The sequence below is a fragment of the Bufo bufo genome, chromosome 9, assembly GCF_905171765.1.
Source record: "Bufo bufo chromosome 9, aBufBuf1.1, whole genome shotgun sequence".
NCBI lineage: Eukaryota > Metazoa > Chordata > Amphibia > Anura > Bufonidae > Bufo > Bufo bufo.
Window position 1 is genome coordinate 133,350,016 of NC_053397.1, and position 27,873 is coordinate 133,377,888.

Here is a 27,873-nt window from a genome sequence, read left to right on the forward strand (position 1 = left end):
TGTGCCAAAAAAAAAAAAAAAAATTCTATGAACTCGCCATGCCCCTCATTGAATACCTTGGGGTGTCTTCTTTCCAAAATGGGGTCACATGTGGGGTATTTATACTGCCCTGGCATTTTAGGGGCCCTAAAGCGTGAGAAGAAGTCTGGGATCCAAATGTCTAAAAATGCCCTCATAAAAAGGAATGTGGGCCCCTTTGCGCATCTAGACTGCAAAAAAGTGTCACACATCTGGTATCGCCGTACTCAGGAGAAGTTGGGCAATGTGGTGTCATTTTACATATACCCATGCTGGGTGAGATAAATATCTTGGTCAAATGCCAACTTTGTATAAAAAAAATGGGAAAAGTTGTCTTTTGCCGAGATATTTCTCTCACCCAGCATGAGTATATGTAAAAAGACACCCCAAAACACATTGCCCAACTTCTCCTGAATACGGCGATACCACATGACACTTTTTTGCAGCCTAGGTGGGCAAAGGGGCCCACATTCCAAAGAGCACCTTTCGGATTCCACAGGTCATTTACCTACTTACCACACATTAGAGCCCCTGGAAAATGCCAGGGCAGTATAACTACCCCACAAGTGACCCCATTTTGGAAAGACACCCCAAGGTATTCCGTGAGGGGCATGGCGAGTTCCTAGAATTTTATATTTTTTGTCACAAGTTAGCGGAAAATTATGATTTATTTTTTTTTTTTTCCCCTTACAAAGTCTCATATTCCACTAACTTGTGACAAAAAATAAAAACTTCCATGAACTCACTATGTCCATCACGAAATACCTGGGGGTGTCTTTCCAAAATGGGGTCACTTGTGGGGTAGTTATACGCCCTGGCATTCTAGGGGCCCAAATGTGTGGTGAGAAATTTGAAATCAAAATGTGTAAAAAATAACCTGTGAAATCCTAAAGGTGCTCTTTGGAATGTGGGCCCCTTTGCCCACCTAGGCTGCAAAAAAGTGTCACACATGTGGTATCTCTGTACTCAGGAGAAGTTGGGGAATGTGTTTTGGGGTGTTATTTTACATATACCTATGCTGGGTGACAGAAATATCTTGGCAAAAAACAACTTTTCCCATTTTTTTATACAAAGTTGGCATTTGACCAAGATATTTCTCTCACCCAGCATAGTAATATGTAAAATGACACCCCAAAACACATTCCCCAACTTATCCTGAGTACGGCGATACCACGTGTGGCACTTTTTTGCAGCCTAGGTGGGCAAAGGGGCCCACATTCCAAAGAGCACCTTTCGGATTTCACCGGTCATTTTTTACACATTTTGATTTCAAACTACTTACCACACATTTGGGCCCCTAGAATGCCAGGGCAGTATAACTACCCCACAAGTGACCCCATTTTGGAAAGAAGACACCCCAAGGTATTCGCTGATGGGCATAGTGAGTTCATAGAAGTTTTTATTTTTTGTCACAAGTTAGTGGAATATGAGACTTTGTAAGAAAAAAAAAAAAATGAAAAAAAAAATCATCATTTTCCACTAACTTGTGACAAAAAATAAAAAGTTCTATGAACTCACTATGCCCATCAGCGAATACCTTAGGGTGTCTACTTTCCGAAATGGGGTCATTTGTGCGGTGTTTGTACTGTCTGGGCATTGTAGAACCTCAGGAAACATGACAGGTTCTCAGAAAGTCAGAGCTGCTTCAAAAAGCGGAAATTCACATTTTTGTACCATAGTTTGTAAACGCTATAATTTTTTTACCCAAAATTTTTTTTTTTTATCAAAGACATGTAGAACAATAAATTTAGAGCAAAATTTATATATGGATGTCGTTTTTTTTGCAAAATTTTACAACTGAAAGTGAAAAATGTAATTTTTTTGCAAAAAAATCATTAAATTTCGATTAATAACAAAAAAATGTAAAAATGTCAGCAGCAATGAAATACCACCAAATGAAAGCTCTATTAGTGAGAAGAAAAGGAGGTAAAATTCATTTGAGTGGTAAGTTGCATGACCGAGCAATAAACGGTGAAAGTAGGGTAGGTCAGAAGTGTAAAAAGTGGCCTGGTCTTTCAGGGTGTTTAAGCTATAGGGGCTGAGGTGGTTAAATACCCCACATGTGACCCCATTTTGGAAAGAAGACACCCCAAGGTATTCTGTGAGGGGCATGGAGAGTTCATAGAAGATTTTCTTTTGGCACAAGTTAGCAGAAATTGATATTTTTTTTGTTTTTTCTCAGAAAGTCTCCCTTTCCACTAACTTGGGACAAAAAGTTCAATCTTTCATGGACTCAATATGCCCCTCAGTGAATACCTTGGGGTATCTTCTTTCCAAAATGGGGTCATTTGTAGAGTGTTTGTACTGCCCTGGCATTTGAGGGTCTCTGCAATCATTACATGTATGGCCAGCATTAGGAGTTTCTGCTATTCTCCTTATATTGAGCATACGGGTAATTTATTTTTTCCGTTCAGCCTCTGGGCTGAAAGAAAAAATTAATGGCACAGATTTCTTCATTCGCAAAAATCTCTGCCAAAAATAAAAAATAAATAAAAAAAAGGAGGGGAAAGGAGTCTGCCAGGAGATAGGAGCTCCGCCCAACATCCAAACCCACTCAGCCCGTATGCCCTGGCAAACGCGATTTCTTCATTCACATCAATCGATGTGGATGAATAAAATCATTGCCGGAATTTTTATTATTTTTTATATACAAAGTGTTTGCCAAAGCATATGAACACCGCCCCTCAGCTCATAAGCCTCAGCAAACGCATCTTTTTTACAGCAGAGGAGAAATCTCGTCTTGCAGCGCCGCATACACCGACTTTTGTGTAATCTGACAGCAGCGCAATGCTTCTGTCAGAATGCACATCAGTGCTGCAGCTGGTTCATCGGTTGGTCCACCTAGAAGGTTAAAAAAAAAAAAAAAAACACACGACGCAATCAATTTATTAACATTAACTTTATATAACATTTGAAACAGACCATTAACTTTTATAAACTTTATTGAACTTTTGGAACATTAACTTTTTTGCTTACCTGTGATTATTTTTTTTTTACCTTTATAGGACAAACCTTTCCTTCCCCATGGGACAATGTGCAAAGCGCAAATCGCCCAGAGATGTGGCGAAGTACATTATGCACTTTGTCCCCGGTGAAAGGAGAGGTTTGCAGCAGCTCTGTGTGAAAGGGCCCCAAGACCCCTGTGTGCCTGTCCTGTGTCACGCAATCCCTATACTAAGTACCTGTGTGTGGTACTTCCAGAAACACTCCCCTAAGCATAGGGCAGGGTGGTCAGGGCAGTCAGGACAGAAATAGAGGGTGTCACGCCTTATTCCACTCCTGCTACAGACACGACATCTTTTTCGGGGTGGCGGTTGGTTTGAGGTACCAGCAACGACATTGGGGAAATGTCGCTCGTGTAGACGGCTCACTACACTGGTGGATGGGGCCACGGAACCTCCTGGATACAGGAGGTTCTCGATGATCTCTTCCTGAAATTTGAGGAAGGATCTTGTTCTCCCAGCCTTACTGTAGAGAACAAAACTAATATATACAGCCAATTGAATTAAATATACAGACACCTTCTTATACCAAAGTCTGGTCCTACGGGAGAGTAAATAAGGAGCCAACATCTGGTCATTGAAGTCCACCCCTCCCATGAGCAAATGATAGTCGTGGACCAAGAGGGGCCTTTCAATGACTCCTGTTGCTCGTTCAATTTGGATTGTCGTGCGTGAATGGAGGAGAGCATGTAAACCAGGGCTCGAGTCGAGGGGGAACGGGTGGGAACGGCGTTCCTGCACTTTTTTCGTGGCAGGAACGCCGTTCCCAAAGTTTCGGGGCAAAAGGACCAGGAAGGAAGCGGTGAATGCTTTGTACTCACCGCTTCCTGGTCCTCAGCTGTCGGCTCTGCAGGCTGCGCAGTGCGCACAGGAGTGAGTCGCTCTGACGTCACGCTGTGCGCAGCCTTCACAGCACAGCCGACAGCAGGAGAAGAGGAGCGTCTGCGTCCAGGAGCAGGAGAGGCAAGTGTTTTTTTTTCATATATTATGGGCGGGGGGCTGATGAGACGAGGCACTGGGGGGGGCTGATGAGAGGCGGCACTGGGGGGGGGCTGATGAGAGGCGGCACTGGGGGGGGGCTGATGAGAGGCGGCACTGGGGGGGGGGCTGATGAGAGGCGGCACTGGGGGGGGGCTGATGAGAGGCGGCACTGGGGGGGGCTGATGAGAGGCGGCACTGGGGGGGGCTGATGAGAGGCGGCACTGGGGGGGGCTGATGAGGGGCGGCACTGGGGGGGGCTGATGAGAGGCGGCACTGGGGGGGGCTGATGAGAGGCGGCACTGGGGGGGGCTGATGAGAGGCGGCACTGGGGGGGGCTGATGAGAGGCGGCACTGGGGGGGGGCTGATGAGAGGCGGCACTGGGGGGGCTGATGAGAGGCGGCACTGGGGGGGCTGATGAGAGGCGGCACTGGGGGGGCTGATGAGAGGCGGCACTGGGGGGGCTGATGAGAGGCGGCACTGGGGGGGCTGATGAGAGGCGGCACTGGGGGGGCTGATGAGAGGCGGCACTGGGGGGGCTGATGAGAGGCATGGGGCTATTATCTGAGGTCTGATTGGGGGTCAATCATATTGGGGTCTGATCTGAGGTCTTATTGGGGTCTTATTAACATTGGGGGATCTTATTGGGGTTGTTAGCTGAGGTCTGATTAACATTGGGGGTCTGATTGGTGGTCTGACCTGAGGTGTAATGAAAAATATTTTTTTCTTATTGTCCCCCTCTAAAACCTAGGTGCGTCTTATGGACCGATGCGTCTAATAGGGCAAAAAATACAGTACTTGCTTGCTCCAGCCGACCTCCCCTGCCCTTTGCGAACGCCGCACGCTGTGACATCACGAGGAGGCACTTGGGTGAGTTCCCACACTTTTTTTTCCCAGGACTTGACCCCTGATGTAAACATCACGCTTGTCTCTCCAGTCCTTCGTTACACAAGGCAGCCCTCTTCCCCCCTTGCAAGACGGGTGGTAACGAGCCGCTGGGGGAAGCCCCGGTGACTAGGTCGCGCAGTGCCACAGCAGCCAATCTGTTCTAGAATCAAACGCCTGAAGAGGGGCACACTTGTGTAGAAATTGTCCACATAAAGGTGGTACCCCTTGCCAAATAAGGGTGACATTAAGTCCCAGACTGTCTTCCCACTACTCCCCAGGTAGTCAGGGCAACCGACTGGCTCCAGGGTCTGATCTTTACCCTCAGATGCGAAATTTGTGCGTATAGCCTGTGGCCCTTTCACAGAGCTTATACAATTTGAACCCATACCGGGCGCGCTTGCTTGGGATGTATTGTTTGAAGCCAAGGCACTCGGTAAAATGCATCAGGGACTCGTCTATGCAGATGTTTTGCTCAGGGGTATACAAATCTGCAAATTTGTTGTTAAAGTGGTCTATGAGGGGCCGAATTTTGTGGAGCCGGTCAAAAGCTGGGTGGCCTCTGGGACGAGAGGTGCTATTATCACTAAAGTGCAGGAAACGCAGGATGGTCTCAAATCGTGTCCTGGACATGGCAGCAGAGAACATGGGCATGTGATGAATTGGGTTCGTGGACCAATATGACCGCAATTCATGCTTTGTCAGGCCCAAGTTGAGGAGAAGGCAGAGAAAAGTTTTAAATTCGGAAACTTGGACTGGTTTCCACCGGAAAGACTGGGCATAAAAGCTTCCCGGGTTGGCGGCTATAAATTGAGTGGCATACGAGACATGACTAAGTCTAAGAGCTCCGCAGTGAAGAACAGCTCAAAAAACCCCAGTGCCGATCTGATCTGAGCTGTCTCAACCCGAACTCCAGACTGGGCGGTGAAAGGGGGAACTACAGGTGCGGCTGAAGATGGAGGCTGCCAATCAGGGTTTGCCAGCACCTCAGGGGCTCTACGGGCCTGTCTGTGCGGTGGCTGCGATGGGGAAACTACTGCACGTGCCACCGTACCAGCTTCAACTGCCCTTCTGGTGCTCGCCACTTCACCATGTTCTACGGCAGTGCTGGTACTAGGTCCAGGATGGGCTGCGCTTCTGGTGTATGCCTCACCACGTAATCCGACAGCGCCAGCCCCACTCTGCTGCCCTTAAAGCGGATCCTGCGCAACCTGTGTTCTAGCAACACAGGGCCGGGTACGCCTGGTGGTATCAGGGACCTCAACCTCATCGTCCGAACTTTGGGTCAGACTGCCACTGCTTTCTACAGGTTCGTATTCCTCATCCGACTGGGTCAGAAGCCTGTAGGCCTCTTCAGAAGAATACCCCTTGTTTGCCATTTGGTCAACTAAATTTAGGGGGTATTCCCTGAGACTACCCAAGAAAAAAAAAAGCAAGCCTGTCTTACAAATGGGAGGCTAGCGAAGTACAGGAAGCCGCTGCGATTGATAAAAATATCAAAACTGATTTTTTTTATCGCCGCAGCGCTTGTGTAGTAAATGTGCAGTGATAAAAAAAATAGATATATTTTTGTCACTGCGGCGGAGCGGGCATGGGTGAACGCACGTGTGGGTGTTTTGGGTGGAGGGCGAGCTAAGGTGACACTAAAACTATTATAGATCTGATTGATCAGTTCTGATCACTTAGGCCCCTTTCACACGGGCGAGTATTCCGCGCGGATGTGATGCGCGAGTTGAACGCATTGCACCCGCACTGAATACCGACCCATTCATTTCTATGGGGCTGTTCACATGAGCTGTGATTTTCACGCATCACTTGTGCGTTGCGTGAAAAATCGCTGCATGTTCTATATTCTGCGTTTTTCACGCAACGCAGGCCCCATAGAAGTGAATAGGGTTGCGTGAAAATCGCAAGCATCCGCAAGTGCGGATGCGGTGCGATTTTCACGCACGGTTGCTAGGAGACGATCGGGATGGAGACCCGATCATTATTATTTTCCCTTATAACATGGTTATAAGGGAAAATAATAGCATTCTGAATACAGAATGCATAGTAAAACATTGCTGGAGGGGTAAAAAATATTTTTTTATAATTTAACTCACCTTAGTCCACTTGATCGCGTAGCCCAGCATCTCCTTCTGTCTTCATCTGATCTCTGTGCAGCAATAGGACCTGTGGTGACGTCACTTCGGTCATCACATGATCTTTTATCATGGTGATAGATCATGTGATGACCGGAATGACGTCACCACAGGTCCTGTTGCTGCACACAGCTAAGATGAAGACAGAAGGAGATGCCGGGCTACGTGATCAATTGGACTAAAGCGAGTTAAAAAAAAAAAATTTAACCCCTCCAGCGATGTTTTACTATGCATTCTGTATTCAGAATGCTATTTTCTCTTATAATTGTTTGGGTACCAAACATGCGCGATTTTTCTCACGCGAGTGCAAAACGCATTACAATGTTTTGCACTCGCGCTGAAAAATCGCGTGTGTTCCCGTAACGCACCCGCACCTTTTACCGCAACACCCGTCTCAGAGGCCTTACAGATACTATAAAAGTACCAATGCTGATTAGCGATACGCTAATCAGCGAATCGGTGACTGCGGTGCGGTGGGCGCTAACTGAAGCTAACTACCAAAGGGGCCTAAACTAATCTAAACCTAACAGTCAATACTGGTGAAAAAAAAAAAAAAAGTGACCGTTTACACTGATCATTTTTTTTCCCCTTTCACTAGTGATTGACACGGGTGATCAAGGGCTAAATGTATTGTGTTTGGTGTACTCACAGTGATGTGTGTTATTTGCTGGGACCAACCGACGAAAAGGACCCAGCAGAGAGCACAGAAGCCATTTAACACATTATATTTATAAATATAATGTGTTATATGGCTTGTGATTAGATTTTTTTTAAATCACCAACCTGCCAGCGATGATCATTGGCTGGCATGCTGGTGATGAACTCCCCCTGTAACTTTTGTTACTGTAACGCGTCGATGAGTCTACGAGGAATAAACAGACCGCCCGCAGGACGCATCCCTGCGTTAGGCGGTCGGGAGGAGGTTAAAAAAAAATATTAAAAAAATTTCCCCCTCTTTATGTAATATATTTTAATGCCCGTTTCCAAGAGCTCAAAAACAGTTATTTTGCACTTTTCCACTAACTGGGGCATCAAAAGGGAGCCCACAACAGTGGAAACACTGTCCCGTCCCCACTTACTGGCTAAGCTAATCAAGGTCTGTAAAGGCTGTTTTGTCTGGCAGAGTGCTGGGATTCAAGCTCGAAACCCAGCAGACCCCATTATAGTAAATGGGATTGGTCAGGCTCTGGGTGTGAGCGACTATGCTTGATATGGAAATTGAGACATTCTGCTCCTCTACCAGAATAGAATACAGGAGTGCCTGCTGCAGATGTGGAAAAATCTTTAACTACATTCAGTCAGTTAATAAACGTGACAATTACATTGCCATGTTATTTGAACATACATTTTGAGTGACAAATATACAATTTAGCACCTTTATTAGAAAAAAAAAGTTCAGATGTAAAAATAAAAAATACCTTCACATTATCACCTATGATTAATAAAAAACACACACAAACAAACCTGGTCTTTCTTGGATTTATGAGAAGATGCAACATAGGCCAAGTATTGGATTACTTTCTTTGTATTTTCTGTTTTGCCAGCACCAGACTCCCCTCTTAAGTACAAAGGAAAATACAAAAACAAAAAAAATTTACAAATAAAAAATGTACAAGCAATAAACACTGTGCAAGATCTAAAATATTTGGTGCCTCCCTGTTCCAGTGCCTCCATTCTATTGCCTCCCCTCCATTCTATTCCCACTGTGACAAGCAGTCTACATGCATTTCACCACTACTAGCTAATCAGTGGTCTCAGTGTTGTGTGCAGGATCGCCAGGTATCAGAGGCAGAACAGCAGTAGGTACAGTGGTGTAACAGGGGTCAACAATGTAAGTAGCTACATTCCAGCCCATGCCAGGTTACCCCTTACATTTTTCTTTAGATCTCCGACAACCCCTTTAAAAAGGATGTGTCAGAAAGTGAAAAAATTGTAGTGGGCTGGACATGAAAAACCTCACCTCGTCAGTGCAATCATTCCTACCACCACTGGGTGGGGATGGGATTCATGAAACAAACTAGAGATCACTTACAAGGTAAGCGTTTTTTGCTTTTTGGGGGGGGGGGGGGGGGGGGGGGGGGGGGGGGGGTTACACCAAGTTAAACACCCTATGTCTACATTTAAAATTATAAACAGTAAAAAAAACTGCAAATACATTTTAACCGCTTAAGCACTTATTTCACCTTAAGGACCAGGCCATTTTTTGCAAATCTGACCAGTGTCACTTTAAGTGCTGATAACTTTAAAACGCTTTGACTTATCCAGGCCATTCTGAGAATGTTTTTTCGTCACATATTGTACTTGACACTGGTGAAATGAAGTCAAAACAATTAATTTTTATTTATAAAAATACCAAATTTACCAAAAATTTGTAAAAAAAAAAAAAAAATATATTGCAAAAGTCTCAATTTCTCTACTTCTATAATACATAGTAATACCTCCAAAAATAGTTATTACTTTACATTCCCCATATGTCTACTTCATGTTTGGATCATTTTGGGAATGACTTTTTTTTTTGGGGATGTTACAAGGCTTAGAAGTTTAGAAGCAAAATCTTGAAATTTCTCAGAAATTTTCAAAAACCCAATTTTTAGGGACCAGTTCAGGTCTGAAGTCACTTTGCGAGGCTTACATAATAGAAACTACCCAAAAATTACCCCAATCTATAAACTACACCCCTCAAGGTATTCAAAACTGATTTTCCAAACGTCCTTAACCCTTTAGGTGTTCCACAAGAGTAATTGGCAAATTGAGATGAAATTTCAGAATTTCAATTTTCTGGCAAATTTTCGATTTTAATCAATTTATCCCAATAACAAAGCAAGGGTTAACAGCCAAACCAAACTCAATATTTATGGCCCTGCTTCTGTAGTTTACAGAAACACCCCATATGTGGTCGTAAACAGCTGTACGGGCACACGGAAGGGCGCAGAAGGAAAGGAATGCCATACGGTTTTTGGAAGGCAGATTTTGCTGGACTGGTTTTTTGACACCATGTCCCATTTGAAGCCCCCCTGATGCCCCCCTAGAGTAGGAACTTCAAAAAAGTGGCCCCATTTTAGAAACTACGGGATAGGGTGGCAGTATTGTTAGTACTAGTTTAGGGTACATATGATTTTTGGTTACTCTATATTACACTTTTTGTGAGGCAAGATAACAAGAAATAGCTGTTTTGGCACAGTTTTTATTTTTTATTATTTACAACATTCATCTGACAGGTTAGATCATGTGATATTTTTATAGACCAGGTTGTCACGAATGCGGCGATAACCAATATGTATACATTTTTTTTTTATTTATTTAAGTTTTACACAAGGATTTCATTTTTGAAGCAAAAAATAAATATCATGTTTTAGTGTTTCCATAGTCAGACAATTTTTTCAGTTTTTGGGCGATTACCTTAGGTAGGGTATGATTTTTGCGGGATGAGATGACGGTTTTATTGGCACTATTTTGGGGTGCGTGTGACTTTTTGATCACTTGCTATTACGCTTTTTGTGATGTAAGGCGACAAAAATACTTCAATTACTCTTACCGGTAATATGTTTTCCATGAGCCCATGACAGCACCTGTGAGAGATCCTCCCCCTTCCGGACAGGAAACAGGAACTTCCCAGATCTTTAAATTGGTCCCTTGCCTTCCACCGCTCAGTATTTGACAAGATTCCTGGGACCAGCAATGCACCTATATATAGTGAAAACTAAAAACACAAATCGAGAAAGCATACCAGAAAAAAACTGTGCCAAATAAATGCCCGGCATACCTCCTCTTTGGCACAATACTAAATAGATTTTCATATATATATATATATATATATATATATATATATATATATATATATATATATATATATATAATTTTAAGGGAGGGAATTATGTAGGTGCTGTCATGGGCTCATGGAAAACATTACCGGTAAGAGTAATTGAAGTATTTCCATTACGCCCCATGACAGCACCTGTGAGAGACTAGACAACTATTAGGGAGGGACTACAGCCTGAAGCACCTTTCTCCCAAAGGAATGTCCTCTCAAAATCCAAGCTGTCAGGTGGAGGTTCTTGACTTCCGGATGATGTAGAGGGCCCTGATACAATAGGTCCTGTCTTTCTGGAAGCACCCAGGGATCGGCTATTGATAGCCTCCTCAACCAAGCAAACCAGACTCTTCTTGGCCAGAATGGTGCTATTAGTATCACTGTTACCTGTTCCCCCTGATCTTCTGGATCACTCTGAGCAATAGGCTGATGGGAGGGAAGGCATAGACTAGGCACTTCCCCCATGTCTGTGAGAGCGCGTCTGTGCCTATCGACTGATCCTCCCTGCTGAGAGAAAAGAACTTTTCGCACTTTTTGTTTTCCACCGAGGCAAATAGATCTATCGTAGGGGATCCCCATAGGGCCTGTATTTGGTGAAACACTTCCTGATTCAGACACCAATTCGCCTGACTGAATCTGTGTCTACTGACAAAGTCTGCCTGGTGATTCTCTGAGCCTTTCAAATGAACCGCTGAGAGAGAAAGAGCTTTCCCCTGTATTAACAAGAAAATCCTGGATGCCAGCTGCATTAGTTGATAGGATCTTGTTCCCCCTTGTTTGTTTATATAAGCTACCACCGAGGCATTGTCTGATAGGATCCCGACATGTTTTTGAGACAAAAATGGGAGACTTTCCTTTAGTGCGCACAGGATTGCTCTTAACTCCCTGGCATTTTGGGACTGAGCACTCTGGTCACTTGACCAAGGACCTTGGAAAAACCCCAAAACTGAATAAGCCCCCCATCTCCAAGGACTTGCGTCGTTGGTTATTAAGGGGTCATGTCTCACCCACTCTACCCCCTGACTGAGGTTCAAAAGTTTTTAGCCACCAGGCTAGGGACCGGGTTACTGACCCCGGGACCACAATCTTGTGATCCAGGGGATAGCGACCTCCCGTCCCATTTGGACAAAATGAGCCATTGAAGTATTCTGGACCTGAATTGGGCCCACCTCACAGCCAGAATACAAGCAGTCATCAGACCCAGAATAGACATGGCTTTCCTTAGGGAGACTTCCTTGGTTTTGCTGAAAGACCTGATCTGCTGAATACCCTCCTTCTTGTCTGCCGGAAGATAAGATTTCTGAGAATCTAATGGAATGCCTAGAAAAACGCATTTGGATGTTGGAATCAGGGATGATTTGTCCCAATTTATTAACCAGCCCAGGCTCATCAGGATCCCCAGGACCTTCTGTATCTGAGATTTCAACAGCTCTGGGGACTGCCCTACCAAGAGAAGGTCCTCCAGGTATGAGATTATAATGATGTCTGACCTTCTTACTTCTGCCATTACCTCGGCCATCAGCTTTGTGAAGAGCATCGGCGCCTGCGATATCCCAAAAGGAAGTGCTCTAAACTGCAAATGGACGATTGTCCCAAAGATACCTGAGGGTAGCAGTGAAGATGGGAGAATCAAAGGATGAATGGGCACGTGATAGTAGGCATCTTTTATGTCTATTGAAGCCATCACGCAGTTGGGGAACAGATGGAGGACCATGGAGGAGATGGATTCCATCCTGAATTTCTGGTAGGACAGATACTGGTTGAGACCCTTCAGATTTATTATCAGTCTAAACATACCGTTGGGCTTGGGGACCAGAAATAGGGTTGAATAAAAACCCTCTCCTTGTTCATCCTTTGGGACTGGAACAAGGACTGCCTTTTCCAGGAGGTTGTTTATTTCCTCCGAAAGTGCCACCTGTTTTGGAGAATTTTGGTTTAATGAAGTAATTTTGAATGTCCTGGGTGGTAGTCTCTTGAAGTCTAGGCGATAGCCTTCCTTTATAATATCCTTTACCCAGGCGCTTGCGGTAATCTTTCGCCAGGCCGGAAAAAAACAAAGAAAGACGACCGCCCACTTGGGGTCTTGTGTCATTGTTGAGTGGAACTTGATGTTTGAGGACTGGATTTAAACAGCACTTTTTTGATTTATCAGATCTCCACTCCCTCCTTTCCTTTTGATCCCCAAAACCTTTCCTTCTTTCATTACTCCGAAATGGCAAACCCCGTTTAGGAAAGGACGGGGCAGGAAATCCTTTTTTCTTATCAGATGCCTTATCTAAAATGCCATCTAAGGCTGACCCAAACAAAAAATCTCCTTGGCAAGGGAGGACACAAAGCTTAGATTTTGAAGCTACATCGCCCTTTCACCCCTTTAACCATAACTACCTTCTGGCTGAATTGGACAGTGCGGCCGCCCTAGCGGAAAGCCTCAAAGCGTCAGCGGAGGCATCAGAGATAAAGTCCACTGCACCAGACATAGTTGGTATAGCCTCCAGCAGCTGATCTCTAGAAGTCTTGTTCTCTATATGAGACTCTAATTCCTCCAACCAGAGCTTCAATGACCTTGCCACCAAGGTAGTCGCTATATTTGGTTTAAAGCCAGAAGTGGAAGCTTCCCAATTCTTCCCCAAGTATGCATCAGCCCTTTTGTCCATGGGATCTTTAAATGACCCTAAATCCTCAAACGGGAGAGCTGACTTCTTATTTATTTTAGCTACGGGAGCGTCTACCCTCGGTACCTCCTGCCAAGCTGATACTTCTTGATCGTCAAAGGGGTACTTTCTCTTGACCGCTCTAGGGATAAGGAGATTTTTGTGAAACTCACCTGTAAAATCTTTTTCTCGTCTTTTCCATTGGGGGACACAGACCATGGGTATAGCTTGAGGTATTAGTAGGAGGGACACTATGCAAATGAAAGAGCTCCTCCTCCTCGGGCTATACCCCCCGACTCCACCAGGAGGAACTCAGGCGTTGCACAAGCAGTAGGAGAAGGAGCAAGAAAAACTTAAGGAAACCATCGGACCAAGCCATAAGGCCCAACCATAAGCAGAAAACTGAATTGAAGCCCCCTCCTGCAATAGACAGAATGGGTGGGAGCTGTGTCCCCCAATGGAAAAGACGAGAAAAAGATTTTACAGGTGAGTTTCACAAAAATCTCCTTTTCTCGTGATTTTTTCCATTGGGGGACACAGACAATGGGACGTCCTAAAGCAGTCCATGGGGTGGGAAAAAATCTCCGCACCGCCAGGAGGAACGTCCAACGGTCAAACAGGAACCACAGCCTGCAAAACCCTGCGGCCAAAGACCGCATCAGCCGAAGCCAGTGAATGCAACTGATAAAAATTTGTAAAGGTATGTAAGGACGACCAGGTGGCCGCCTTACACAGCTGAGACGCAGAGGCATGATTGCGTCTTGCCCAGGAAGCCCCCACTGCCCTAGCGGAGTGAGCGGTAATCCTAGCAGGGGGAACTCTACCACAAGCGCGATAAGCCGTGGAAATAGCCGAGCAGATCCAGAGCGCCGAAAACGACGGACGGAAGCAATAACCGCGAGATACACCTTCAGGGCCCGTACGACATCCAGGGAATTGCAGAGTGCGTTCCTTGGGGAGAGCCGGAGAAGGGCAAAAGGAAGGCAGGACCAGATCCTCATTAAGGTGGAAGGGAGAGACCACCTGGGGCAAAAAGGAGGGGACCGGACGGAGCACAACCTTATCCTGTTGGAAAACCAGAAAAGGCTCCTGATAGGAAAGAGCGGCCAGCTCCGACACCAGTCTGATTTAAAAACTTGAGATGGGATTTGAACTCACAGCTTCTGCATAATCGCCCAGAACTTTAATCACTACGCTATTTAGCTGCATTAGAACTTATGGCCCCAAGGAAGACCACTTTCCAGGTGAAACAGTCAGAGAGACGTCCCTCAAAGGGGGCCGACTGCAGAGCGCGCAGGACCAAATTGAGATCCCAAGGAGACAAAAGGGGGAACCGAATGTGCCACCCCCTTAAGAAAGGTCTTCACCGGACCCATAAGAGCAAGGGACCACTGAAAAAAAAGACGGCCAGCGCCGAAACCTGACCTTACAGGGAACTAGGCGACAGTCCCTGCTCAAGCCCAGACTGAAGAAAAGACAGTACCATCATGATGGAAAAGCAAAGGGGAGGGAACCCCGAACTCTCACAAAAAGACAGGAAAGGCTTCCAGGTACGATAGTAAATCCGAGAGGAAGAAGACCTCCTCGCTCTGATCATGGCCCTAATCACTGAATCCGAGAACCCCCTCTTCTTCGGGATGGCGGTTTCAACAGCGACTCCGTTAAACGAAGAGACCGGAAATTCTGGTGGAAAAGCGGGCCCTGAGACAGTAGGCCCTGTCTGTCGGGAAGAGGCCATGGGGCGTCCGCCAGCATCCGAGCCACGTCCGAAAACCACGCACGGCGAGGCCACTCTGGGGCGATGAGAACGGTCGGGATCCCTTCCGTCTCGATCTTGCGTAGAACCTTTGGTAGGAGAGGAAAACAGAGGAGGCTGAAGTCCTGCCACGGAGACACCTGCACGTCCATCCATACGCCCTCAGATCTCGGGCGCGAGCCAGGAACACTGGGAGCTTGTTGTTGAACCTGGACGCCAGTAGGTCCACATCCGGACGACCACATCTGTGGCAGATTTCTTCGAACACTTCTGGATGCAGAGACCACTCGTCTGGATTCCCCTAGTTGCGGCTTAGACAAAACCGCTGTCCAGTTGTCCACTCCTGGAATGTAAACTGCTGACAACACCGGAACGTGCGTCCCCGCCCACGTCAGAATTCTCGTCACCTCCTGCATCACCATCCGGCTGCGGATCCCGCCCTGATGGTTGATGTAGGCCACGGCCGTGGCATTGCCCAATTGAATCCTCACTGGGAGGCCCGCAAGGAGAGGGGTCCAATGGGAGAAAGAGAGAGCGGAAAATCGCCCTCCGTTCCAGAATGTTGATTGGAAGGCGAGACTCTGCCGCCGACCCAATCCGTTGAACCGTGCGAGACTGGAGAATGCCGCCCCAACCCAGGAGGCTGGCATCGGTGGTGATGATCGTCCAGGAAAATGGGAAAAAAGATCTCCCCGACCTCAGGTTCATCGGGGACAGCCACCAAGGAAGAGCTGCCCGAACCCACTGAGACAAGCAGACGCTATCGTCCAGACCCCGAGAGGTCTTGTCCCAGAGGTAAAGGATCTTCTGTTGCACCAGGCGAGTGTGAAACTGGGCATATGGAACGGCCTCGAAAGAGGCTACCATAAGACTCAGGACCTGCATGTACTCCCGTATGGATAGGCACGGGTAGCGCAGCAGATGTGGCACTGCGCCCTGGATCTGGGAGGACTTGAAGGCAGGCAGAATACTCTGGCGGCCGAGGTATCCAATAACATCCCCCAGAAGGAGAGCTTCTGGGACGGGAAGAGACAGGAGTTTGGGAAAGTTATCAGCCAGCCGAACTGCTCCAGTCTGAACAGTGATCCGGACGCTATCCTCGGCCTGCGGTAGAGAGGGGGCCTCTATCCGGATATCGTCCCGATAGGGCAGCAAAGGAATGCCCCTGGTACGAAAAAAGCGCCATGAGCGGTCCAGGACCTTGGTAAGGACCCGAGGGGTGGTCGCCAATCGAAGGAAGGGCGACAAACTGACAGTGTCGACCCCTAATGGCGAAGCGCAGGAATCCGCAATCGTGACATGCAGATAGGCTTGGGCGCAGCAGGGCGAGCTGACTGGGCCCTCTAGTGCCGGGAAGGCTGGTTTAAAGGAAGGCCTTTTTGCGGACGACCTGAGACCCCCAGCGGGGGAAGCAGGCGACAGCCTACCACATGAGAAACTGCAAAAGGCATGCAGAGATGAACTTGTCTAGCTGATCCCCATAAGGTCTGGAAACCCCAAAGGGGAGATTAGCGAGGGAACGCTTGGTGGAGGCATCGGCGTCCCACACCTTTAATCTGATCTCTTCGCACTGAGTGACAGAGATGGCCAACCTGCGGGCAAAGAGGGGAACAATGTCCCTAGAAGCTTCGCAAAGAATCTTAGAAGCCTGAGACATCTGGAGAACCAACTCCAGTGTGTCAGTAGATGCAACTCGCTCCGCCAGTTCCTGGTGGTGGCGCTGTAACCACACCAAGAGAGCACTGGCTACCCCTGCTGAGTGAAAGGTAGGTCGCAGGGACGCGCCTGCCAGTGAAGAAAAGGACCTGGAAAGAGTCTATGCGTCTGTCTACAGCATCCTACAAAGAGGAACTGTCTAAGACAGGGAGAGCCATATAATTGGCTAATCCAGCCACCAAGGATCCACCCTAGGGGGAGGAGACACCTCTCCTCGCCATCAGCAGGGAAAGGATAAAGTATATTCACGCGCTGGGTGGTCGAGAACCTTATTAAGACGACCCCAGGCCCTGGATATGACCGCGGAAAAATCCCTCATGGACCGGGAACACGGTAGTCTCCAACTCCCTGGACAGAAAAAAGGGGGGGAACTCCTGACCAGTGGAAGGAGGAGAATCCCCTTGGAGAATAAAGGTGTCTCAGACAGTCGCCACTAAGTCAGCCACCACGGTGGAGAGCTTAGGCGAGGGGTCACGCTCCATGACCTGGTCAGAGCCAGACATTCCCCTTCAGACTTGCGCTCCCTAAGGGAGGAGGGGAGAGTCGTCCGAACGCACCTCTAGGCGAGGGGGGAGAGACGGAGCCATTCGAGGATGGATGCTGCTGCTCACGCTCCCTGTTAGTAGTCGGGCGTCTTCTGTGGAAAACCACAGAGAGGTGGTTGGTGTCACAGGATATGAAAATGCCCTATAGTCCAAAAAAGGACCTGGCTCGTCTGAGTCGGATAATTTCCCTTCGGATTGCTCTCCCTAGGGAGGGGGAAGAGCAGTCCGAAAGCGCCACAGGCGAGGGGGGAGACGGAGACATCCGAGGTGGTATGCTGCCGCTCACGCTGCCTCTACGTAGCCAGGCACCCACTGTGGGGACCACTGAGAAAGATGGAGAGGTTAGCACCACAGGATTAAAGGCCATGGCTGCCTTGGCGACTAAGACCAGTTCAGCGGCCGCGCTGGACATGGCAGATGCCCAAGCGGGGACCGCAGGTTCCCAGGTCTTTGTAAACCCAGATGGGAAATTTTTTAATTTAATTTTATTTTTATTTATTTATTTATAATTTAATATATATATTTTTTTTTTTAAACATCAGAGGTCAAGACCTTAACTCACACAGCTATGAGCTGTAGTACCGCCGTCTCCGCAGAGAGGCAGGATAGCGTCATGCGGAGGGAGGACTGGGCTGAGCAAGAGATGGAGGATATCCTGTCCAGGGGCAGAGCACAAGAGACAGGAGACGAAAAAAAAAAAGGTTGAATGGCACATCTGACAGGACCCCGGTGGGGCCTGAGAAAAAAGTTATGGCAAACCAAGGGGAAGACTTATCCCCACACCTGCTTTAGCTTAGCAGCCAGGTCTGATAACGCCCATTTGTATCTGTCACATCAAAGGCATGGCATTTACTCATACAGCAGAAAGCTGTATTAATGGGCAGCAGAAGAGGACCACCGGCGGCTTTTTAAGCCATTCTCCTGATTTGAGAGGAGCAGGGAAGTCGCGCGAGAGTTCGGACTGCACGGCCGAACACAGCAAGAGGAAGTGCCAGAGCAGAACAGAGGCTCCGCCCCCCAGTCGCATCATAATGGCGCGGAAAGAACGCGCGCGCCGTATGAAAAAAATGGACCCATCGTTAGCCGGGCCTCTTTACATGTATCGGGGGCTAATGTCCCTGGGTTAAGAAGGGAAGAGCCAGCGCAGCCGCGGTGAGTACCACCGCCGAACTCTGTGGTGCGTCCCTGCTCAGGAGAAAAAAAGAGCGATGCCGGCAAGTGCCGCGCATAGCCTGCCAGATGCCTTTGAGCCTGCCTTAAAAGGCAGGCAATATGTGCCCCTAATAAAGAGCCCAAAGTGCCCCCAGAAGGACTCCTATCTCTGCTTCACCCAGGCAGCTTCAGGGGAATGAGAATGGTGGAGGGGGGAGGATCTGTCACATCAAAGGCATGGGTAAGGCAGGGATGCAGGTATACTTATCTGCTCCTGCAGATCTTCTCCCTCGACTCCAGGACCAGCAGGGATGCACCTCTTCAGGCTTCTGACTCCTTGCCCAGGAGTGCAGTGCTCTGGTGGAGGGTGGCAGCAGGTGACCCAGTGGCTGGTGGGAAACCGGAGCTGCAGGTCGAGCCCGGATCCACTTGTCTTCTTTGGGGGCAATGGAGGCAGCCAGGCAGCATCCAAGGACGGCGGCGGGCACTCCACGGGGGACCAGGAAGGCGCCATGCCGACCTGTGTCCCCATCTAGAAAGAAAATAACAAAAAGGAGTAGAGATAGTGATAGTGTCAACCTCCTTCACCGGACACTAAGCAAAGACTGAGTTCCTCCTGGTGGAGTCGGGGGGTATAGCCCGAGGAGGAGGAGGAGCTCTTTCATTTGCATAGTGTCCCTCCTACTAATACCTCAAGCTATACCCATGGTCTGTGTCCCCCAATGGAAAAAAGCACGAGAAAAAGAATTTATCGGGCTCCTCCCATTCACGTTTAATCAGGTTCTTGATACAGTCCTGAATGAGGAACACCCTAGACTCTTTAGGCTCTCAAACATTAGCTCTGGTCTAGACCTGGACTCCTTTTCTTCCTCAAGCTCCATCGTCGATCTAACCGCCTTCAATAATAGATCCGTATCTTCCGCTCTATATAACGGCTTCCCTGTCAAATCCTCAGAGGAGAAATCTGAGTCTGCAATAGCGCCCTCCTCGGACCCAGAGTCCATAGTATCCTCCACTATCGCCTGGGCCCTCTTATGTCTGGGTGAGCTAGGCAGGGATTTTTTAAGCTCCTCCACAGAAGAACAGACTTCATTTTTAACTAAATCTTGGATACTTTGCAATAAAGATGGCGACTCCTCTGCCACTAAATTATCCAGACATGGTTGACATGTTTTGGGGTAAGACGGATTCAACTTCCGCTTGCAAATTCCACACTCCTTAGCTCTCGTTTTGTGGAAAGCTTTTCTTGGGGCTTTTTTAACCTGCATATAATAAAAACAGCCTAATCAGTCTAATCTGACCATAATAATAAACTCCCGAAAGGGAGATGGTGGGGGTTAACCCCTCTTACCCCCAGGAGTACCATGGTGGATTCTGAAAGCTGCTCCTGTCTGTCGGTGCGGTGTTGTACTTCCCCTTCTTCTTGCATGATAATGCTGCTTCAAGGGGGGCCAATGGAGGGCTGCAGGTGCCGCCTGGCGTCCGGTCAGTATCTGCCTGCTGCTTTTCCCTCCACGTTGGCTGGCCGGCGTTCCCTTTTTCAAATGGGCCGCGCAGCGCCCACCATGTTAAGCTCCTCCCCCTCCGGCCGGTGGAACGCACGCGTCACTCCGGTGCGACACGCACGCCCAGCTCAGTCAGCCTCAATGAGAGGAGAAGACGTACCTCCCCCCTCACGCCGCAACTTCGCCGGCAGGCAGGGTCACAAGGCAGCTACAGGCATCCCCCCATGGCTACCGAAGCAGGGGGAAAAAAAAACAGCAGACGCCGGGCTTCTCAGCGGCTCCTAGTGGAGACTTACGCCGACAGGTACCTCCACTAGGTTTCTCTTTAACCCTAGAAGTCCTGCAGCCGGAAAATAGACCTGGAAAGAAATCCTCCTGTCCCTGGACAGGAAACAGGAAAGAACTGAGCGGTGGAAGGCAAGGGACCAATTTAAAGATCTGGGAAGTTCCTGTTTCCTGTCCGGAAGGGGGAGGATCTCTCACAGGTGCTGTCATGGGGCGTAATGGAAAATGGTTTATTTAGCACAGTTTTTAGTTAAAAATTTTTACGGTGTTCATCTGAGGGGTTAGGTCATGTGATATGTTTATAGAGACTGTCGATATGGACACGGCGATACCCAATATGTATTTTTTTTTTTTACTTTATTTGGGGAAAATGACGTTTATTTTTACCTAAAATTTTTAATTTTTTTGGGGGGGGGGGCTATTTTTTCAAATTTTTTTTTTTTTCCACTTTATTTTTTGTCCCATTTTGGGACTTGAACTTTTGGGGGTATATTCCTTTACAATGCATTCCAATACTTCTGTATTGGAATGCATTGGCTGTATGAGTAATACTGTGTGTATTACTCATACAGCTTCCGGGGCCTGTGAGATCCAGGGGGCTGGATCTCACAGGCTTTTCACCGGAAGGCAGCACAGATGCCTCAGGAAGGCATCGCGCTGCCTTCCATGCCATCGGGTCCCCCCCACAGCCCCATGGAGACCCAATGGCACTGCCCCGCACTATAGAAAGCCGCAAACAGCAGGTCTGAATTGACCTGCGGTTTGCGGCAATCGCCGACACGTTGGGGGAGGGGTCACCCCCGCGCATTTAGCCGAGGTACCTGCTCAATGATTTGAGCAGGCACCTTGTTCCGATCACCGCCCGCCGGTGATCGGAACACCACATGACGTACCGGTACGTCATGTGTCCTTAAGGACTCGGGAAACATGCCGTACCGGTATGTCATGTGTCCTTAAGGAGTTAATGTTAAAGATTTAAAGGGGTTGTCCAGGTCAAGGGCTGAATCACCAGTTCAAGGTGCGGGAATTGCACTGCAATGTAGTGAGAAAGATGAAAGTATATTATAGGGAAACGGTCAACTCTCCTAACGTGACTGTTAATCTACACACCCCATAACAATTCTAAGTCATATTTTCTTACACTTGCACTGTATTGCTCCTTTTTAGAAATGTATGACCAAATAGCACTCATTGCCCAACCATAGGTGATATGTTTAAGGTAAACCCATCTCCATTACAGCTCTCAACATAACATTATTTAAAAAGCCATAAAAACTTACGTGCAAAGGATAGCCTGGTCTTCTCTATCTGAGGAAACAATGAAAATAGTAAGATTAAAAACGTCATAGGCAGTGCTATTGGCATGTCAAAAGATTGTAATATTAGATGTAGTAAAGCTAGAAATGTGCCTTGCTTAAAAATATTTTATTCTACTCTAATTCACCACAGACAATGGCATTGCACTTTTACTTCACTTATATTACTAACTCGCCAACAGTATTCTAGCAGTGTAATTTGTTTTGTTACACCCAACTCAGTTGCATCCATACATTTTGAACCTTCCCAACATTTCTTATTCATTGAAATGACAGCTCTGTTTAACTGCAAATCAAAATGGCTGCCTCCAGAAATTCAATATGGCAGCCTCCATGAAAATTTCAATTGATGGAACTCTGAGCGTGTCACAATGGAACCCTTCAGCATCCATGGATGACGACATCACAATGGGCCCTTGCCGTTTTCATCCCTGGCAGCAGCTATGATGCTTCATTCTTTAGTCAGGTGTGGATCCATGCCCATCAACAATTAAGGGCACGTTTTTGTGTGCGTCAAACGAAGGCGTCAGTTTATGGAAAGAATTGTTTGAGGGAAAAACGGCGCTTTGTGCAGATTGGAATACTGTCTAGTGGCATACTGACCTCTACAACATTAGGAGCGAGGGCAGACTAATAAGCATGTTGATACAGTCCAGATCAAAAGTTTAAGACCACTTGAAAAATGGCAAAAAAAAACAACATATTTTACATTGTTGGATCTTAACAATGTTCCAAGTAGAGCTTCAACATGCAACAAGAAGAAATGGGAGTGAGACAAAACATTCTTTGAGTGTTCAATTAATTGAAAACAATGATTAAACTGAAACAGGCTGTTTTTCAGCGGATCCAAATTTTAGGACCACATTCCTTTAAAAAGGCCAAATCTGTGCAAAGATTTGGATTCATTGTCATTTTCTGTCAGGTAGTCACACCTTGTGATGGCTAAGGCAAAAAAAAACTCTCCCTTTTTGAACGTGGTGGGGTTGTTGAACTGCATAAGCAGGGTCTCTCACTGCACGCCATCGCTGCTGAGGTGGGACGCAGTAAGACAGTCATTTGGAATTTCTTAAATGATCCTGAGCGTTAGGTCCCTTTCACACGGGCGAGTATTCCACGCGGATGCGATGCGCGAGTTGAACGCATTGCACCCGCACTGAATCCGGACCCATTCATTTCTATGGTGCTGTGCACACGAGCAGTGATTTTCACGCATCACTTGTGCGTTGCGTGAAAATCGCAGCATGTTCTATATTCTGCCATGTTCTGTTTTTCACGCAACGCAGGCCCCACAGAAGTGAATGGGGTTGCGTGAAAATCGCAAGCATCCGCAAGCAAGTGCGGATGCGGTGCGATTTTCACACACGGTTGCTAGGTGACTATCGGGATGGGGACCCGATCATTATTATTTCCCCTTATAACATGGTCCTAAGGGAAAATAATAGCATTCTGAATACAGAATGCATAGTACAATAGCGCTGGAGGGGTTAAAAAAAAATTAAAAATGTTTAACTCACCTTAAACCACTTGTTCGCGCAGCCGGCGAGTTAAATATTTTTATTTTTTTAACCCCTCCAGCACTATTGTACCATGCAGTCTGTATTAAGAATGTATTTTCCCTTATAACATGGTTATAAGGGAAAATAGCAATCTACAGAACACCGATCCTGATCTCTGAAGAAGTTCTCTGACTGACTTTCCCGCCACTCGCTGCTGTAGTATGTACTGCGCTGCTCAACTCAGCCTGGGGGCCGGTGGGCGGAGACAGCACATTCGGAGCAAGCAGGAGGAGCCGCTGCTGGAAGAAATTGGTAGATAACGATGGGGGAGGGAAACCGCGGACTCAGTTTTTAAAGGCGATGACGTCATGAAATATACCGCAGTATTTAGGAAACAGCGATAGCCGTTTTTTTTTTATACCGCGGTATATCGTGATACTGGTATATCTCCCAACCCTACTGCAGCCCCATAACCTTCAGACAGCAACAGACTGAAGGGCTTCAAAAACAAAAAACTTCTTCGAAGACCTAGTCTCCTTGAACGCCACAGAACTGCTAGTTTGGACTTTGCAATAGAGCACCAAACATGGGACATTCAAAAGGTGGAAGAAAGTTTTATTCTCTGATGATACACAATGATTTAATAAAAAGAGTCCTAGTACAAAAAGCGTTACAGCAAAATTGCTAAACATGAAGCTACAGCAGGTGGTATCCCCAGAAGGTATTATACCATGTAATACAGCAATTAGCTGCGGTATACACCCACTGAAGCCATATCCTGACTAAATGAGACCAACCATAACGCCATCCCAGGCATTCAGGTCTCTGTTACTTCTGGTGAATCCGTGCTATTTTCATCCATACTTATGGTTGGTCTCATTTAGTCAGGATATGGCTTCAGTGGGTGTATACAGCAATTATTATACCATGCGTTACATGGTATAATACCTTCTGGGGATACCACCTGCTGTAGCTTCATGTTTAGCAATTTTGCTGTAACGCTTTTTGTACTAGGACTCGCTTTTTATTAAATCATTGTGTATGTCATTGTGACGTTCATGTATTTAGATTCTGTATTGCTGGGATGGTGTTCTTGCTCCTTATCCCCTTTTTATGGTATTTATTATTAATTGATTTTGTAACTAATAAAGTAGACAAATTTTTCATTATTGGACGTTTGAGCTTTAGTTCTCTTGTATTTTTTTGTACCAAAAAAAAGCTTGTCCAGCTACATATAAATGTTGGGAAGTTTGTTTATATAGCCGCACTACTGTAGTGTATACTTATCCGGCAATTGACACCCGTTGTTTTTTTTATAAATTACCTATTAGGTGAGGGCCTGCTGGCGAGCTGACCCTCTAAAACATTATGGTTTAGTGCCTGCTGCTTAGCTGAACATTGAAAAATTTACAGTGTTCAAAGCAGGCCGGGTGGCCTGAATACTTTATCTAGGAAAAATGCAAATGACTAGGGCCATGATTAAGAGGGATGGCTGATGGCACCCGTATTGCGCCGCTAGAGGCGAAACTGTTGGACGAACCAAAGCGAAAGCATTTGCCAAGAATGTTTTCATTTATCAAAAACAAAAAAGTCAGAGGTTCGAATACGATCAGATACAGTCGTAGTTCTGACTAGGGATCGACCGATTATCGGTTTTACCGATATTATCGGCCGATATTCAGGATTTTGACAGTTATCGGTATCGGCATCTATTTTGCTGATATACAGATAACGTACTGGGAACACAGAACGCGCTGCTCTCAGTGTTCCCTCAGCAGCACAGGGGAGAAGGAAGCAGTGTCTCCCTCCCCCTGTGCTGCTGCCAATTAGAGGAGAGAGGACAATAGGGGAGGGGCTGTGGCTACCGCTCCACCAATGAAATTAAGTCTCATTAATTCATATACAGGAGGCGGGAGCTGGCTGCAGAATCACATAGCCGACTCGACCTGAGCGGTAGCTGCGGTCCGCGGCACCTAAGGGGTTAACTACCGCAGATCGCAGCTACCGCTCATAGAATCACATAGCCGGCTCCCGACCTCTGAGCGGTAGCTGCGATCTGCGGTAGTTAACCCCCTTAGGTGCCACGGACCGCAGCTACCGCTCAGAGGACGGGAGCCGGCTATGTGATTCTGCAGCCAGCTCCCGCCTCCTGTATATGAATTAATGAGAGATTTCTCTTCATCAGTGGCACAGTGCCCCCCCCCCCAGTATTAATCATTGGTGGCGCAGTGCACCCCCATACCAGTATTAAAAACGTTGGTGGCGCAGTGCGCCCCCCCCAGTATTAATCATTGGTGCCAGTGGCCACAGGATCCCCTTTCCCCTGGTCTTCCGATCGGAGCCCCAGCTGTGTAATCCTGGAGCTCCGATCAGTTACCATGGCAGCCAGGACGCTATTGAAGCCCTGGCTGCCATGTTCAGCTCCATGCTGCTGTGTGCACAAAGCACAGAGCAGCAGGGACAGTGTGAGCTCCTATTCACCCTGATAGAGATCTATCAGGGTGAATAGGACAAGGGTTCTAGTCCCTAAGGGGGCTAAAAGTTAGTAAAAAAATTATTTTAAAGTATAAATGAAAAAAAGATTTACAAAAAAAAAAAAAAAATACACGTTAACAATAAAACATTAATTTCCAGCAGATTTGTGTGGGAATTTTTTTTTCTTCAAAAATGAAAATTCTCAGAATATTGGTATAAATTATCGGCCTGAAAGTTCACAAATTATCGGTATCAGCCGATCCCTAGTTCTGACCATAAACTATGACGACCTGCGATTCGGCAGCGCCATCCCACCCGTGTCTACTCAAACGCTCGCTGCTCACAATTAAGGATGACGCTTTGCATGTGGAAGAGGTGGAAATGGGGGAAGACATTACACAGGGTGATAGCCAGACCACCCTCAGTTAGTCTTCTCAGCACGAATTTGACGATGAGGAGGAGAAGACTGTTGCCTCCGCTACAGAGGCTAGTACTCATGGAAATTTTATTCCATCTGTTCTGCGTGGGTGGGCAGAAGAGGATGAGGAGATTGAGTAATCCTCCTGATGACGACAGCGAAGTCTTGCCTGTTGGTACTCTGGCACACATGACTGACTTCATGTTAGGCTTTGTTCACCCTTCTCAACCCCCTTAATACAGAATGCTAAGTAAATTAGGGATGGAGGGATTAAAAAATAAAATTTAAATTTAAAAAAAAAACTCACCTCATCCACTCGTTTGCACTGCCCGGCTCGTTGTCTTCTTTCTTCTTTGATGATGTGGGCTAAAAGGACCTTTGGTGACGTCACTGCGCTCATCACATGGTCCAGTAGATACCTACTATATCTATTTTAGTTTTACAAAATATAAAAAATAAGTTTTTTTTTCCGATTGTCAGTGGCTAAATTGATTTAAAATTGGGGAAGGGGGATTATAAATTTAGTACTCCATGGAAGTGTGGTACTCCCTTAAGCAACCAATAATGCAGAGGCCCGGATGATCGGGGCACGTGTCACACTGAGTGGTGGTGTCCTTTCATATCCCCCTCCTGTGACACACCATCTTTTTTGGGTCCGTCCCTTCTTTCCAGTATGGGGGACCACACCTGGAACGTGTTGGCTAGGGACGATCCGGGCGCCTCCAATTCCCGAGGTACTCTGACCTGCTCTTTGCCGGTCAGAAAAGATCAGGGCCTTGAGAACTGCCTCATAGAACTGAAGGAATGTCCCTGTGTTGCCAGCGCTCCGGGACAGCACAAAAGAGTTGTACAAGGCAACATGCACCAAGTAGACCGCTACTTTTTTTGTACCATGCCCGGGTTTTGAACATAGCATTATATGGCTTGAGGACTTGATTAGAGAGATCAACTCCTCCCATATACCGATTGTAGTCGACAATACAATCAAGCTTGAGGACCGTTGCCGCAGTAACTCGCACAGGGGCGATGCAGTTACCGTGAATTGTGGACAGTACAAAGACATGCCTCTTGTCCTTACATCTGACCAGCAACAGGTTTCCACTGGTAAGGGCACGGGTTTCACCCCTGGGGATAGGAACCTGGAGAGGGTGGGTAGGGAGGCCGCGTTTATTTTTCCGCACGGTCCCACAAGCGGACGTGGATCTGGTGGCAAGGGACTGGAACAAGGGGATACTAGTATAAAAGTTATCCATATACAGGTGGTAAACCTCATCTAGCAGTGGGCGCATGACATTCTGCATAATGCAGGCATTTCCGGATGGCCTCAAACCAGGTACGTGTCATGGCTGTACTGTAAAGTGGGGTCTGGTAGAGGACGTCCCCACTCCAATAATGCCCGACTTTTTTTTTTTTTTTTTACTAGGCCCATGTGCAGCACGAGGCCCCAAAACGTCCTCATCTCGGCTGTACTGACCAGAGTCCAGCATTGCATTGAGAGAGGCCCAGGCATATGGGGGGCACTTAATAGTCTTGGATAACCCCTTTAAACAACTTTTTCAAGTAAAAAAAATAAAGAAATAGTTTTCATAGCCAAGTGTTTATTATTATGAAACGCATGTGAGCTCAAAGTGGTCAGTACAACCCTCAGTAAAATTCTTTAACGGGTGTAGTTTCCAAAATGGGGTCACTTTGGGGGTTTCTACATTAGTTTGGTTTTTGGGT

At 47.0% G+C, this 27,873-nt stretch overlaps 1 protein-coding gene across 3 annotated transcripts in view; it reads right to left on the reverse strand.

Moving 5' to 3' along the window:
- Window positions 1-27,873, reverse strand: part of MYH9 (myosin heavy chain 9) — a 428,796-nt gene that overhangs the window by 325,189 nt on the left and 75,734 nt on the right. For all 3 annotated transcript variants that reach the window (XM_040407416.1, XM_040407417.1, XM_040407418.1), the window contains 2 exons: window positions 21,727-21,754; window positions 8,490-8,583 (listed from right to left, as the gene is read on the reverse strand). In XM_040407416.1, the coding sequence (XP_040263350.1) occupies window positions 8,490-8,583; window positions 21,727-21,754 (122 nt within the window). The remainder of the gene's footprint in view (window positions 1-8,489; window positions 8,584-21,726; window positions 21,755-27,873) is intronic.